At 56.7% G+C, this 13,626-nt stretch overlaps 2 protein-coding genes across 2 annotated transcripts in view; both read right to left on the minus strand.

Moving 5' to 3' along the window:
* SLC27A3 (solute carrier family 27 member 3) overlaps window positions 1-786 on the minus strand; it is a gene marked incomplete at its 3' end in the record, with an annotated part of 3,472 nt that extends 2,686 nt beyond the window's left edge. The window contains exon 1 of the mRNA XM_085315364.1: window positions 769-786. Coding sequence (XP_085171490.1) covers window positions 769-786 — 18 coding nt within the window. The remainder of the gene's footprint in view (window positions 1-768) is intronic.
* The window catches only part of INTS3 (integrator complex subunit 3), a 48,564-nt gene continuing 35,230 nt past the window's right edge, over window positions 293-13,626 (minus strand). The window contains exons 20-30 of the mRNA XM_085315382.1: window positions 13,370-13,489; window positions 13,061-13,214; window positions 11,027-11,095; window positions 8,491-8,566; window positions 6,196-6,309; window positions 6,044-6,092; window positions 4,668-4,835; window positions 1,966-2,066; window positions 1,622-1,694; window positions 1,375-1,531; window positions 293-1,210 (exon numbers count right to left, since the gene is read on the minus strand). Coding sequence (XP_085171508.1) covers window positions 1,133-1,210; window positions 1,375-1,531; window positions 1,622-1,694; window positions 1,966-2,066; window positions 4,668-4,835; window positions 6,044-6,092; window positions 6,196-6,309; window positions 8,491-8,566; window positions 11,027-11,095; window positions 13,061-13,214; window positions 13,370-13,489 — 1,159 coding nt within the window. The 3' untranslated portion in view covers window positions 293-1,132. The remainder of the gene's footprint in view (window positions 1,211-1,374; window positions 1,532-1,621; window positions 1,695-1,965; window positions 2,067-4,667; window positions 4,836-6,043; window positions 6,093-6,195; window positions 6,310-8,490; window positions 8,567-11,026; window positions 11,096-13,060; window positions 13,215-13,369; window positions 13,490-13,626) is intronic.

Genomic DNA, 13,626 nt, shown 5'->3' on the forward strand with positions numbered 1-13,626 from the left:
ATCCCGCCTTGGCGCGGCCCCAGCCCCCCTCCCGCTGTGCCGCCGGCTCCGTCCCCCCCGGCCAGGGTCCCCCCGTCCCCCCTCGCCGCGGCCTCCGCATTGTGCTCCCGGCCCGGCCGCGTCCCAGATTCCCTCCGGCCGGCCGGGGAGGGGGGGGGCTGGCGGTGCCCGGCAGTGCCAGGGTCCCCTCAGCCCCTTCCCAGCGCGGAAGAGACGGACAAGSTGCCCCGGCCGGCTGGGGGCAGCTGCATCCCCCCACCCCGTACCAAGACAAGACACGTGGAAGCAGCACTTTGTACAAAACGTTTGAGAGTTTTTATTTTTTAAAAATGCTTAGAAACGCTAGTAGCTCTGGGGGTAAAAATTAAAAGCATCTCCGCCTCCTCGTGCACACGAGGAGCTCTGGAGCAGGCAGAGCCRGCGCTGCCGGAGTCGCCGAACCCGCTGCCACCCCAGCGGAGGGGCCGAGCCCAGTTCCGGAGCAGGACTGGCCAAGACACAGCCCCGTCCCCGGCTCTCTGCTCTGAGCAGGGGGCCGCACCGGCCTCCTCCAGCCCATGGGTGCTGCAGCCCTGGGGCACCTGTGAGCAGCGAGCTGGTGCCTTGCCCCCCCCCCCCCACCAGAAGCATCCCAGAGCAGCAAGCTGGTTCGCACTGTTTATTTACATTTCTTATATGAAAATAGGAGGCATGTGATATACAGCCAGGGGCTTCCYGCCCCGAGTCCCCTGCCAGCACCCTGGGCCCTGGCAGCTTCTGCGTCCCCACCTGGGGACATCTGTCCATGCTGCCCCTGGAGCAGGCACGGGTTGGAGCCAGTCCTGTGGTCTGGAGGGGTGCACGCTCCAACCCCCAGCTGCCAAGAAAAAGGAGCTAAAAAGTCAAAGTGGGAAGGGGGGGGCGTGCAAGGGCAGCGCCCACTGCGGGAAGTGGGGTGCCCTGCGTCCTGGGGGCATGGAGGTGTACGATGGGGCGCAGATGCACAGACGGAGAGGGGACGCATGCTCTCAGGTCCTTCCTGGCAATGGCTTCTGTCCGGTTGCAGAGCTGCTGCTGCGGCTGCGCCAGGATGCTGAGAGCTGCTGCAGCTCAGCGCGGGGCCCGGGCAGCGCCCGGCGGCGGGGCTCTGCCCTCAGTCACTGTCCGAGCCCACGGCCGAGGAGCCTTTCCTTTTCCGTTTGGTGGGTTTGGGCTTGGTGTCTTCCTCCTCCTGTGCAGGAACAGTGGGAAGTGGTGGTCATTACYGGCTGGTCAGGACCACGGGGGCACCGTGCGCTGCAGCGGCGCAAAGGCTGCACCCGCCGGGCGCCCTGGTCCCCCCACGCYGGGCGCCTCCTGCTCGGGGTGCCGATGCACCCGACTGGCTGCACTTACCGAGGCGCTGCTGGAGGCCGACTCCTCCTCGTTGTTGGCAGGCTGCGCTGCGTTCTTCCGGCTCCGGGGGCTTGACAGTGTGGCTTTTCGGCGGCTCTTTGGGGGTTTGGTGGAGGAGTCTTCATACTCCTCTGCCAGGGAGAAGAGGTCACTGAACCTGCAAGAAGGCCAAGTGCAGACAGTGTCAGGCAGTGCCAGGACAACCCTTCCCTGATGGAGGATGGGTTAAGAGCTTGGCTGCACTTACTTCATCTTGTGGGCTTCGTCACAGCTGGCCTGGACGTGCTGCAGGGCCTGTAGGATCGGGGTTTGGCTGAAAACTGTCAAGGAACCAGCAGAAATGGGAGTCAGAGACYTGGTGGTGGGTGCCAGGGCCCCCACAGCTGGGTCTGGGACCTGCTGCCACTCAGGCCCTGCCATGAGGTTTGGCCTCCCTGGCTGGATGCAGAGGGCTTTGCAGGCAAAGGGGCTCCAAAGCCTCCAGAGGCAGCATCCCCGCTCCCGCCTGGGAAGCACGCGCATCCCAGGGCACCTCCCCAGGGCTACGGAGGCGGGCAGAGGCTGCAGCCCCAGCCGTGCGGTGGTACATACAGTTCTGTTTGGTGTTGGTCAGGTTGAGGCGGAGGTTGTCCAGGTGCTCCAGGATCTGCTCCAGGGTCAGCTGGGCCAGTTTGCTGCTGGAGCTGCGCAGGCTGAGGGCAGAGGAGGCAGGCGCCATCAGCACCGCGGGGTCGACGGGCACGCATGATGCCCCTTGGTGCAGGCCCTGCCCCAGGCCACTCCCAGGCTGTCTCCCCAAAGGCAGGTTGCAGGAGCCCTTTAACCAGGCCCACGCATGCGCTGCCACGTGCTGCCCGGCAGCCAGCGTGTCCCCCGGCATCCAGAGGCTGGAGCAGGGGCTGATCGAGCCCCATCCTCGGGCATGGGAAGCAGCGCGGGATCTATCTTTTGGCTCCAGCGCTTGAAGGGTCCCCTTGAGGCTGCTCTGCTTGTGCTGCTCTATCCCAGGGATTAGAGGGATAAATCCTGCTCAGGGTGCTCACTGCCTCCATCTCTGGTGGCTTTGAGGGGCACTAAGAGCCCTGTGTCCTGCGCCGAGCTGGCGGGAGCTGAGGCTGCAGGACGGTGCACGGTGCCAGCTCATGGGGCATTATGAACAGCAGGGGCCTCAGCTGGCTGCCGGTTAATTAACGGGGATTAGACCTGGATACTTCTTGGATCTCGGAACAGAAATGCAATGAAAATAGCTGTGTTGTTCAGCTGTGAAAGCTGTTAATTAACGCAGAGGAACAGAAGGGAACAGATGAGCGCACAGACTTCTCCAGCAGCCTCTTCTGAGAGGGGAGAGCCCACAGGTGGCCGAGAAGCTGGCAGGACCGGCCGCTCGCCTGGTGCCGGTGTACGACCAACACGCGGAGCCCGGGCTGGCACCGGGAGCCACCTCTGCGACAGCRGTCCAGAGCACAGTGCGGAGCGGTGGGGCTGTGCCCGAGGGCTCTCCCAGCAGAGCCCAGCAGGGCCAACACGAGCCCCGCCGCCAGCTCCCCATRGCCTGAGATCCAGGCGCTGCCGAAGCTTCCCGCAGCTGCAACAGAGCCTAGAAGGCACTCAGTGCTGTGCTGGTGCGGAGCTGGGAACAGGGTCCTTTGGGATGCGTGGCCCTCGCCGCCGCGGGAGCTCGGTGCGAGGGGCTGCTCTGCTTTCCCAGGACACTAGATGTCCTTCCTACTCCAGGAAAGGGCTGCATGGACCCAGTCTGGAAAGGGCCGCAGAGGATCAGGGCACCCTCCTCCCTCTCTAACCCAGGCCCTGGTGCCAAGGGGCTGCTGGCAGAACTGGTCCTGGCTGAGCTGCCCTTACACAGTGCCGCAGAGGGGCTGAGCAGGTGGCAAGAGCGGGCGCCTCTCGCCCTGCGGCCTYTCCGCCTGGCAGAGGGCTCCTGCCCAGCCACTGTGCAGGCTCTGCAAAGAAGGGAAGAGGCTCGTTCTCGGTTTGGTGTTTGTGGATGGATAAAGGTTGGGAGATTATTTGGAGAGCTGAATGCAGCAGAGAGCTCCCACCACGCATCTCGGCTTTGGCATGGAGGAAGAGTCATCCCAAGGGAAGTCTCTGGGCTCAGGAAATGCCCCGGGTGAGTGTGCCAACCTGCGCAGGAGCAGCAGGAGGCTGGTGTAGGGAGTTGGGGGCCCTGCGCCCACTTGAGCAGTGCACCAAGGAGCACATGCCCCTCACCTCCCACAAGCTGCATGGCAGCGAGGGCCATCCGCCTCCTCCAGTGCCCAGAGCTCTGCCATGAGCCATCTGCCCCTTCCCTCCAAGCGCAGGAGCCTGGGAACCTCGCACCAAGCAGCTGGGATTTAACCTCTGCTGGCTGAAGTGCTCCCTAAAGCCCTGCTCATGCCCCCTGCCTGCCTGGCTTGCCATCCCAGACAACCCTGCATGGGCAGACCACACCAAGGYCCAGCCCAGCAGCGTCATCCACGTCCCCAGGCTCATTTCACTACACTGATTGACTCTCACTCCATCAATCCCCGAGACATCAATGTGCCAGCAGAGATTAAGTGAGCCCCGTTAGTGACGTCCGGAAGATGATTTGCACCAGAAGATGTTCTGGAAACATCAAGCTACCTCCCAGGTGGGCTCACCAGGACCTGAGCAGAGAGGCCTTCCTGGATGCTGACACAGTAGGGGAGCGCCAAGGCTTGGCACTGCTAAGACAAGCAGCTCAAAGCTCTTCCCCAAACAGCCTGGTAATGGGCTCAGAATAAAAGGGGCCTGCCGGCTGGATGTCAGCACAGGCGAGATCAAAGAGCAGCCTCCCGCGCAACTCCAAAGCTGAGACGCTTGCTCGGGGCTCTGGCTGCATGTTAGCATGTGGGTGGGCAGTGGCACTGCCCCAGTCTCAAGAAACTGAAGGAGTAACTGCCAGCATGTGAGAGCCCCGAGGGGGGCTGCTGGGCCTGAGCTGTGCTGGTGGCACATGACGTCTCATGGACCCCTTGCTTGCAAAAGAGGGTGAGCAGCTTCCTCACCCATCTGGGTGCACGCAGTGCCGAGCCCACCCAGGCAGCTGAGTTTGATGGGTCTYGCAGTGCCTATCCCAGCTCTGCACCAGGACCCATTTACAAAAGAGAGTCCAACAAAGAAGATCCATTCCTAACCCCTTCCTGCAGGCAATGACTCCATGCCAGTCTCGGAAAGGCAAAGCAGAATTTATCATTCGTCTTCCTAGCAGCAGAGCTGCTCCCCAGTGAAAGCATCAGGGGATGCAATGCCTGGCCCTTGTCCCTCACCTTTGGCGTTTTCGCGGTAGGCTGTTGTTCTTGATCAGCAGTGATTTGATGTGCTCAGCCAGGAGGTCATCGTGTTTGATGCACCAGTGCCGCAGGATACTCGTGGTGAACTGGTCATCGGGATGGCAGGGCCGGCTCAGCACCATCTTCACCATTTCCTCGCTGGGCCTGTGGCAAACCAGAAATGGCAAGTAAAAAGGAAGGAAGAGCAGTTTGTATCTTAAACATTTGGRGAGGTGCTGGCCTGCAGCCACTGCCCATCTGAGCCTCTGGAGGGAAAGTTTCAAACCTGAACATTAGAGTCTGCAGTAGGCTGTGGAGTTGCTATGCCATAGTGGACCTGGCATCCAGGAGGTCAAGCAAATTGTGCTTTGGGTGGGAAAAAGTGCAGGGTTTCACCCCACCACCACCTCCACAAACACCATTCTTTGTCATGCTTGCTGGGACCTGCATGTGCCTTTCRGCACCCCTAGCAGCGCTGGATCCCCGGCACTGGGCAGCTGTCACCCTCCTCTGTTTTCTCAAGACTGCTGCCAAATAATCCTCCTGGGGACCAGCTGCCACTGAGCTCCCTGTTCACCCTGCATCACCCACCCATGCCAACCCCTATGGGTGCTCTGGCTCYTCCTACCTGCCTGTGGAAAAGGTGCTGTTGCATGCTCAGAGCCTGAGCTTGTCTCTGAGCTTTCCGCCATCACTGACTTTTCACTAACGCAATTCAGAGCTGGGATTAGATTAGCCAGCCCCATGCACTGCATTAATGAAAACAAATAAAGTGCTCTTCACTCAGAGTGGCGGGATGTGGCCAATCCATCTGAGCAGGCAGAGACAACATAGATCAATGCCAAGGCAGTTCTAATATTGCACCCTGCGGGAGGCAGGTGACAGCCTGCTCTCCATTAAGTAATGGGCTTCAGGACGTGCAAGGTGAAAGACAAACAGCCCATCAGCACTTGGGCTAAGCAGGCTAGAAAGCTCGCCGAGTGGAAGAATGAGTGAGTGACTGCTGAGCACTTGGCAAACGGTGCTCCTGAAGCCAAGTCACAGTCACGGACTGTGCTTCCAGGGCAGACAAGCAGCAGCTCCCCTTTCCCTGGGAGTAGGAATTCCCTGGGCTGCTGGGAAGAGCCCAGCCAGCTTCCTTCTGGGTTCACTCCTGCACCACACCACTATTGTTGAGACCGCGCTTTGCACAAGAGCTCAGAAATAAATTAGGGCATCAGCTGCTACTGGTGGTCTCAAATGGCAGCATGGAGCTCATGGCCAGAGCCAGTGGTATCCTTTTATCCCCATCAATCCGGCAGTCTTGCCCTTCTGCCACACAACCCGCTACCACGCGGCACATAGCCCTGTGCCCAGCCATGCCAGGTACTTACTTCTCTCGCCTCAGCTGTAGCAGCAGGCAGGATAATGCCTCCGGATGTTCTGCAATGGAAAGCACATCCTCAGCACAGGAACTCAGCTACATAGCCCTGAACTGGCACGAGGCAAYGGCAATGTGCCTCTCCCACACATGGAGACTGCTCACCTTTGTATTTGAGGTGTTGCAGGATGGGGATTATGGTCTCCAGAGGAATGCTGTGAGCAAGGAAGAGCTGCCAGGTGCAGTACTGCTCAAAGGTCTCCCAATCCAGGCTTTGAACTAGAAGGAAGCACAGCATGGTCCAGGGAACTGCGAGGCCCTTGGAGGAGTGAGCAGAGACCTACCAGAGCCGCCCCATGCACCCTGTGCAGCTCGGCCACAGTCCCTCTGTAAGGTCCAGCTGCATCCAGGCACATTGCTACTCCTGCCTGACATATTACACACGTTCCTCAAGCCSAGAGCAGAGCTCTAAGGTGGGAGAAGGGCAGAACCATGTCTCTTCAGTGCCTGAGATGCCTGTGTGTATGCTGGGGTAAGCGGGATTTGCACTGTGCCAGGGCAGTTGCATTCTGCGTCATGCCCCTCTGGGTATGAGACACAGCTAGATTAAGGGGCTGCTGTGTCCTTCCCTCTCAGCAGAAGGGTGATCAGCATTGCAAGCCCTGCTGTGCTCTAGCAAGGGGCTCTGGGACCTAGCAGCTGCCAGGTGGCACTGGAGTATGTTCTGTTGGCTCAGGCAGAACTGGGTGGCAGAACTGCAAAGTCACTAAAGCAGCTGCTCATGGCTCAGAGGAAGAGAATTAACGAGGCTCTTTAATTAATGGGCTTAGACTGCTACTTGCAGCTTGTGTAACACCAAAGCTGGATCTAAACAGCTGTCAAATCAGGGCGATGAGAGTTCTCGCTGGAAGCACCCATAGCCCTGTGCACAGAGCTCTCTATGCTGGCTCTGCTCAAAACTACCCCACAGCCCACGTGCAATCTCAGCCAGCACTGACAGCTCAGTACGTGTGCCTGAACAGTGGCACTCAGGGAGCAAGTGCAGGTGGGAAGAGTTCCCGGTACTGTGGGGTGCAGGACAGACTGCCAACGGTATCCATTTATCCTCCAGCTGCTTAGGACCCACAGGGGACATGCAGACAAAATGCAATATTCACTGGAAATTTTAAGTGCCTTTCTACTCTGATAAAACCAGTAGCTTGTTAGATCATGTAGATGTCAGTCATGGAGAAGCAAAATGCTTCCAAGGATGTCAAAGTTCAACTAAAAAGCAACAAGAACTGAGTCACCCTGTGGTGATGTTGGGGGGRAAGGCAAGAAATGCTCCTATGGAGACATAACGGACAATAGCCTTTTGCCTGTACAGCCACCAAGGGAACCACAGTCCCACTAAGGGGCTGGGTGTTCATCCAAGAGACTTACTGTGGCCTCCACAGGAATATTAGTTCGGGGTGGACTGACAGCCAGACAAAACAGCAGCCAGGGCCTTTTTGCTCTTTCTCTCAAGGAACCCATTGAGGCATCACAGTCAACAGAAAATGACAGGAAATCCTGATTCTAACCTTTCTGACCACTGGTCTCCTTTCACCAYCACCTCCCAGCCACTCTCTACCCCTTGTTGCACTGAGAAAAGAGTTTACCACAGTCCCAAGAAAGGCCTGGCCTCCAGCACCACTTTATCAGCCGCTATATCGCAGATGACAACTGACTGCAAACAGACAGGCCACAGCGTGCTGTGCAGCACTAGCTGCAGACAGATGAGTTCAGGTCCCTGGAGACCCTGGAGCAGCTGGGACCATGTAGAGCTGTGGGAGATTTCAGAACTTCTCTTTTTCTGAGTTTCCCTGGCAGGGCTGGAGGCAGGCAGGCTGCGGGCGTGTGGAGCCCCAGCCTGCGGCAGGCACTGGGGAGTGAGTCCTGCAAGACTTGGTGTCGTCTCCAGATTATGCATTGCCTGGCACTGCAAAGAGCCAGTGCTCCTAACCCGTCATCCTGCAAGCCTGGTAAAACTCATTAGGGTTCACAGCTTGGATCACACAGTTAAATCTAACAATCCGGTTTAGGGCAGTGATCCTTTAAGCAGTGGCAATAATATCATGAGGAAATCCAGACCTTAGCATAACACAGCTAGCCCAGGAGCCACCCACCGATGCTGTACAAGCAGCTAACCTCTGCAGGTCTCTCCTTGTGGTGTTGTGGCCACATACAGCCTTACTGATCTAGTGCAGCTTGACACAGACCACAGACCTTCTGATTAGAAAGGGCAAATCCTTGGCTAGGGCTGCAGCATTCCCCCTTTCCAGGGATTGGTCCTCTTCAGCTCAGGCTTCTCCAAAATTGAGGGCCCAAATGGCAGGAAGGCTTAGGGCTGCCTGGGAACCACTTACAGCTGCATTTTCACCCCCCACCCTCTGCAAGACATGCTTGTGAATGCTCCAGGCTGTGGGATATGCTACTCACTCAGGATGTTGAGCACTGAGTCTTTTCGGAACATCACCAGGTTGCCCATCATCACGTGGCACACCAGCTCCTGCAACTGCACAACAGAGCAAGCAGGGTCAGTGGGATGCCAGGACCACAGGAGAGGCTGTGCTTAAGTCCTCTTGCACAGGGACTTCTGGACCTAGAGAGCAAGTGGAGAAGCTGCTGCTGCTCGGCTGATGGACGATGCCAAGCTCTGGCACATGGCCTGAGGAAGCTCAGAAAGCACAGTGAGGGCTACTTTGCTGGGCTSAAGAGCACGGAGGCTAAAGACTGACACACAACCCCTTGCATAGCCTGCCTCACACACCCACTGCCTCACTGCAAGAGCAGGGATCCAGCAGGGAATCCCAGAAACCCCATGAGTTGCAGGTGGCTCATAAATCAGAGCTGGTTTAGGCAGCTCCAGGGAGATGCAGCTGTTGGAGGGGACCAGCAGAGGCAAGTAAATAATGAGAGGTTAATGGCTTCACACATCAACACCCAGGCTGAGGTACAGGAGTGTCACGCAGGACAGACAGCAGATCCTCACAGGCTGGGCAGGATCCTGCACAAGGATAGTCCCTCTCCCTCTTTGAAGAGCTCAGCTGCCAGGGCCAGAGAGAGCTGCTGCACAAGCACTGCCCAGCTCCCATGCCTCCTGCCTGTCCCCAGGCCCTGCTCTCAGCCCTTCCCTCCATGCGCCTGCAGACTCAAGTTTGCTGACGGATGCCCAAAGCCCACTCCTAAGGGTGGCAGTGGGGAGCGCTTGGCAGCCTGCTAGAAAAGCGCTGACAAACCCAGACCGCTCTGTCCTGGGCCCTGCACCTTCCCTGGTCTGCGAGGAGGTAGCTGACACTACCCAGACACATGGTGCTTCCTGTGCTGACTCACCCACTTCATCTCTGGACAGYAGGAAGCGAAGGCACCAGGACAGGACACACAGGGAGCCTGCCAGGCCAGACAGAGATTGGGGCTAGCGAGCACTGTTCCCCATTTCTGGGCCCATGGGCTCAGCTGCAGAGTGCACCTTGGCTCAGCTCCTATTCTCCTTCCCCCATGTTAATCCTCAGCCTCTGGGTCCAAGTCACTGCAGCCTTTTCGCACACTGGCAGGATGGAGCGTGCTGGAGGCACCCAGAGCCCAAGCAAAGTTGAATTCYTGTGGCCTCAGCCAAGGCCTGGACTCTACTAGGGCACTGTCTGCAGACCCCACGTGAGCTGCACAGAGCATCACAGAGAAACAAATGAAGAATAACAGGAAAGAACAAACGAATTGGACAAGGGAGGGGAGAGGAAACACTACAGGCCTCTGCTGGGAAAAACAAAACCTCTGCATGCATTTCAGAGCATGGAGAAGCCCAGCAGCAGAGGAGTAAGAGCAGGGCTGAACTGGGGGGGTCAGGGCATCATGACTCAAACTTTTCCTGTACCCAACCATCAAGAGCCTGCCAAGCAAAACTTGCTGGTCATGCATTCTGGCCCTTGCACAGCTGGGAAAAGCACAACTGGCCAGGAATGGTGTATAAATAGGGCGAGTTAAAGGGTTATCAGCAGATCACGCTCCAGACGAGCCTAGACGGCAGAAACATGCAGTGCAGCATTCTTGCCAGTGCCTACCTCCCTGCCCCCAGCTTTCGCCGTGACTATTTTTGGGTTGCTCTGAACTGGTGTCATGGCAACTCAGTGTGACCATGGGGAAAGGTTCCATCCAGGAGGGTCTAAACAAGGGCTCAGCTTTCTGCTCACTTGTCTGCTGAGGCTGCAGCGCATCTCCCACCAGGACAGGGAGAGATTACAGTAGCCAGGTGTGAGCTTAGCCCCATGGGGCCATAGTGCAGCAGCAAACACGTTCCTGCTCTTTGCACCTTTCTTCCTGCTCTTTGCACTTCTCCTTGTTCCCCAGGGCAGCAGAGCTCCTCTGCTCCCTCCTCCTGTACACTTGCCCATCAGGTGGGCAGCCAGGAACATGGGCCTCATAGCTCTAAGCACCTCCCTGCTAAGGGACTGATTCCAAGAGATCAGCCTGGAGTTCCTGACCATYTCCAGCCTCTCCCCCACCCCTATTCCTCCCCTCCAGGCAGGCAGCTTGCGCCAAGCACTGGAGCAATGCTGGCCATCACAGGCATCTCAGACCCAGATGGGTCTTTGTGTTACATCATGCCAGTAACCTGACAGGGATCACAGCAAATCCAGGCAAATCTCTCTCAGCACTACTGACACAGCTCTGTGGCCTAGGAAATCCCTTGAGTGAAGCAGCTTAGATTTAGCCTTCTGACACTGTGTGYTGCAATTTCTTAAGCTAAAGAGATACCTAGAGGTTTCAGAGCTCCTGTTTGCCAAACCCAGTGTGTTGTCTGAGGCTGGSTCTATGCCTCACTCAAGAACGTCGGCAAGAAGGACTAAAAATGGAGACTACTGCCCTGATGGACAGGCCACTTTGTCATTTCAGGTTTAAATCTCATGGGTATAGAGAAGCCAAATGCTGCCATTTCCGGAACGTGCTGTCTCCCACCCTACACACAGGACCCCCTTACCTGGGCTGAGTCTATGACAGCTACAATCATGTTCAGCAGCTCTCCACTTCGTAGGGTCTCATCTGGGAACTGGAAGAGTTAAAAAGCAAGGCAGGGCTCAGGGAAGGGCATGAGGAAGAGGCCATGAGGAAGAGGCCACCTGAAAGCTCCTATCCAKTTCAGGCTCAGACACATGCATATGTTACTTCTTGCAAGAGGTAGCATGGCCAAGCCTGACCCGTAGGTTCACCAGCAGCTAGATCAGAACCAGAAATACTTCCTAAATGCAATGAGGGAAGTGACTGAGTGGGAAAAGGAGCCAAAGTACAGGAGGTTTGACAGGCCACTTTCTGCAAGCCGTCTGGAACAGACAGGTTCATTCACTGTGAAAGCAGGCCAACTGCTGCAAGGCAGACCACTGCCAGGCTGCTGGCAGGCTGCTGAGAGCATGTGCCCAGCACATCTGTGATATGCAGCTAATGCTGGTCATCTGGACTGACTAGAGCAGCAGGAGGAACAAGRCTCCTTCAATTTCTGATGGCAGAAGTCAGCCAGGTCAGAATGGTTAAAATTGTCCATTTTCCCTACACTTGCAAGCTTTGTTAACAGCTCTGGGGCCTTGTGCATTATGCAAAACTGCAAGGAAATCAAAATCAACACATAGGGCAAAAGGCCAGGAAAACTGGCAGCAGCAAACTATTCCTACACAGCTCAGACAGCAGCCTCAGCTGGAATGCCGCTCCCGAGACATTCTGCCTGACTTTCGCTGGTCAATACGCCCACAGGAGCAGAAACAATCTGACCCCCACGTGGAGGTGTGAGGGTGGGGGGGCAGTTTAAAACCAGTGCCTGAAGCACCAGGCAGGAGATTCTGCTGATCCACTAAGTCAGGATCCCTCTGAAACAAAAAGGGGTGCAGCACCACAAGGTGAGAAATCTGCTGCGTGCTGCTACATGTGCACAGGTTTTCCTCCTCTTCCCAGGCTGTTTCTGTGCCCTCAGCTGTGCCCCTCTCTCCAATAGAAAGTGCTCATGGGGAGCAGGGCTGGACAGCCTGAACGTCCAGCAGATGTTCCTACTGAACCAGCCAGAAAGGAGGGAGGAGGAAGGCCAGTTCATTCCTCCCAGGGAATGAGAAAGTACACACAGAACTGTGACCTCGCCATCTATTCAGAGTGCGTGATGTTACCCTCCCTCTCTCCACCCCCAGGCACACACCACCACTCCCTGAAGCTGAGTGATTGATGGACACTTGTTGGAAGCAGCCTCCACCCTGTGACCATTTTAAAGAAATGAATGCAGCCTGCAGAGCTGAGAGCTGACAGACAGCCCCAGCAGCATCCTGGCAGTGCGAAGGTAACAGCAGCTCTGTCCAAGACTCAAGACGGCCTGTGTGAATTGAGACTGAGCTGTGACCTATCTGGGGCAGATGCTGGGCTCTCTGTTCCAAATGAGCTCTGCTATCAACTGCTTTGATAAGTCCAGCTGGCTCCACCTCAGCACAGAGTGCTGAAAGCAATAAACCGTTTCATTAAACCTAAGGGTTTGGAGTGGGCAGCAGCACTGCTGAGTACTGCTTCCCCTAGACTCTGGGGCAAGACTTTTGCTCAGTCTTCCCCACCTGCTGCTCTCCAGCAGCCCAGCTAAGAGGAGAAGCAGAGAGCAAAACCTCCTCAACCAGCAAGTGCAGACAACACTGTGCTTGGAGCTAACCATGTGCAAGGGACACAGCCAGAACAGCAAGGTTAGTGCCTYCCCATCCACAGAGAGAACAAGGTTTTAATGGGAACATAAACACGCAGACAACTGAATTTCTATCTCAAAGGCAGCACATTGACCTCCATTAGGCTGGGCTAAGTGGCTGGATGGAGGCTGTATTATGTTTAGCCTGGAAGAGGCTCTGGGCTTGCTTGCCTCTCTGCTACTGCATAACAGGCCTGAAACACAGAAGCACACTGCTCTGGCGCAAAGTGCGCTCTCAGGAAGTTGAGGGGATTTGAACGGACTGGAATAGTGCAGAGCCCTGGTATTCCTGGTGCTTGCCAGGGGCCTTACCTCTGTGTAAATGGAAGGAGTGAGGTAGCAAAGCAGTCGTACATCATCTTCCTGGCAGGCCTTCATGTCCATCATCAGGCACGTGTGCAGGTCCCCCAGCTGCGTGGCCTGGGCAAAGGACTCATATAGGTTCATCTTCCCTGCTGCAGCTTTGCTAGAAGGAGATGTGCTCTGGTGAGAGAGCAGCTCTGCAGGCCCTGTGCTGCAGCAAAGGCTGAGCTAGCGTTGGTATGACACCAAGCTGTTCCATGGAGGCAGTATGGACCAAGTCAGAGCTTGGACACTTCCCCACAACTCCCTCTGGCCTACCTGGCTTTCAAGTAGTATAGAAGGTGGTAGCCAATCTTGGGTTGCTTCTGATAGAGTTCTGATAGGAGATCCAGCAGCAGTGAGAAACCACTGTTATCTTCCTGCATCTGGCAGAGATTCCTTGGGGAGCGCAGGACAGGGAAACAGCCAAATTACATGAGATGCAGCACAAGAGCTCTCTGCTAATGCCAAGGACCAGCAGTTCTCAGGGAAACACAGCTAACAGCTCCAGGTACCAGGTGGTCCCGGTGATCTGC

The sequence above is a fragment of the Rhea americana genome, unplaced genomic scaffold (assembly GCF_003343005.1).
Source record: "Rhea americana isolate MKP2758 unplaced genomic scaffold, rheAme1 scaffold_429, whole genome shotgun sequence".
Lineage (NCBI taxonomy): Eukaryota > Metazoa > Chordata > Aves > Rheiformes > Rheidae > Rhea > Rhea americana.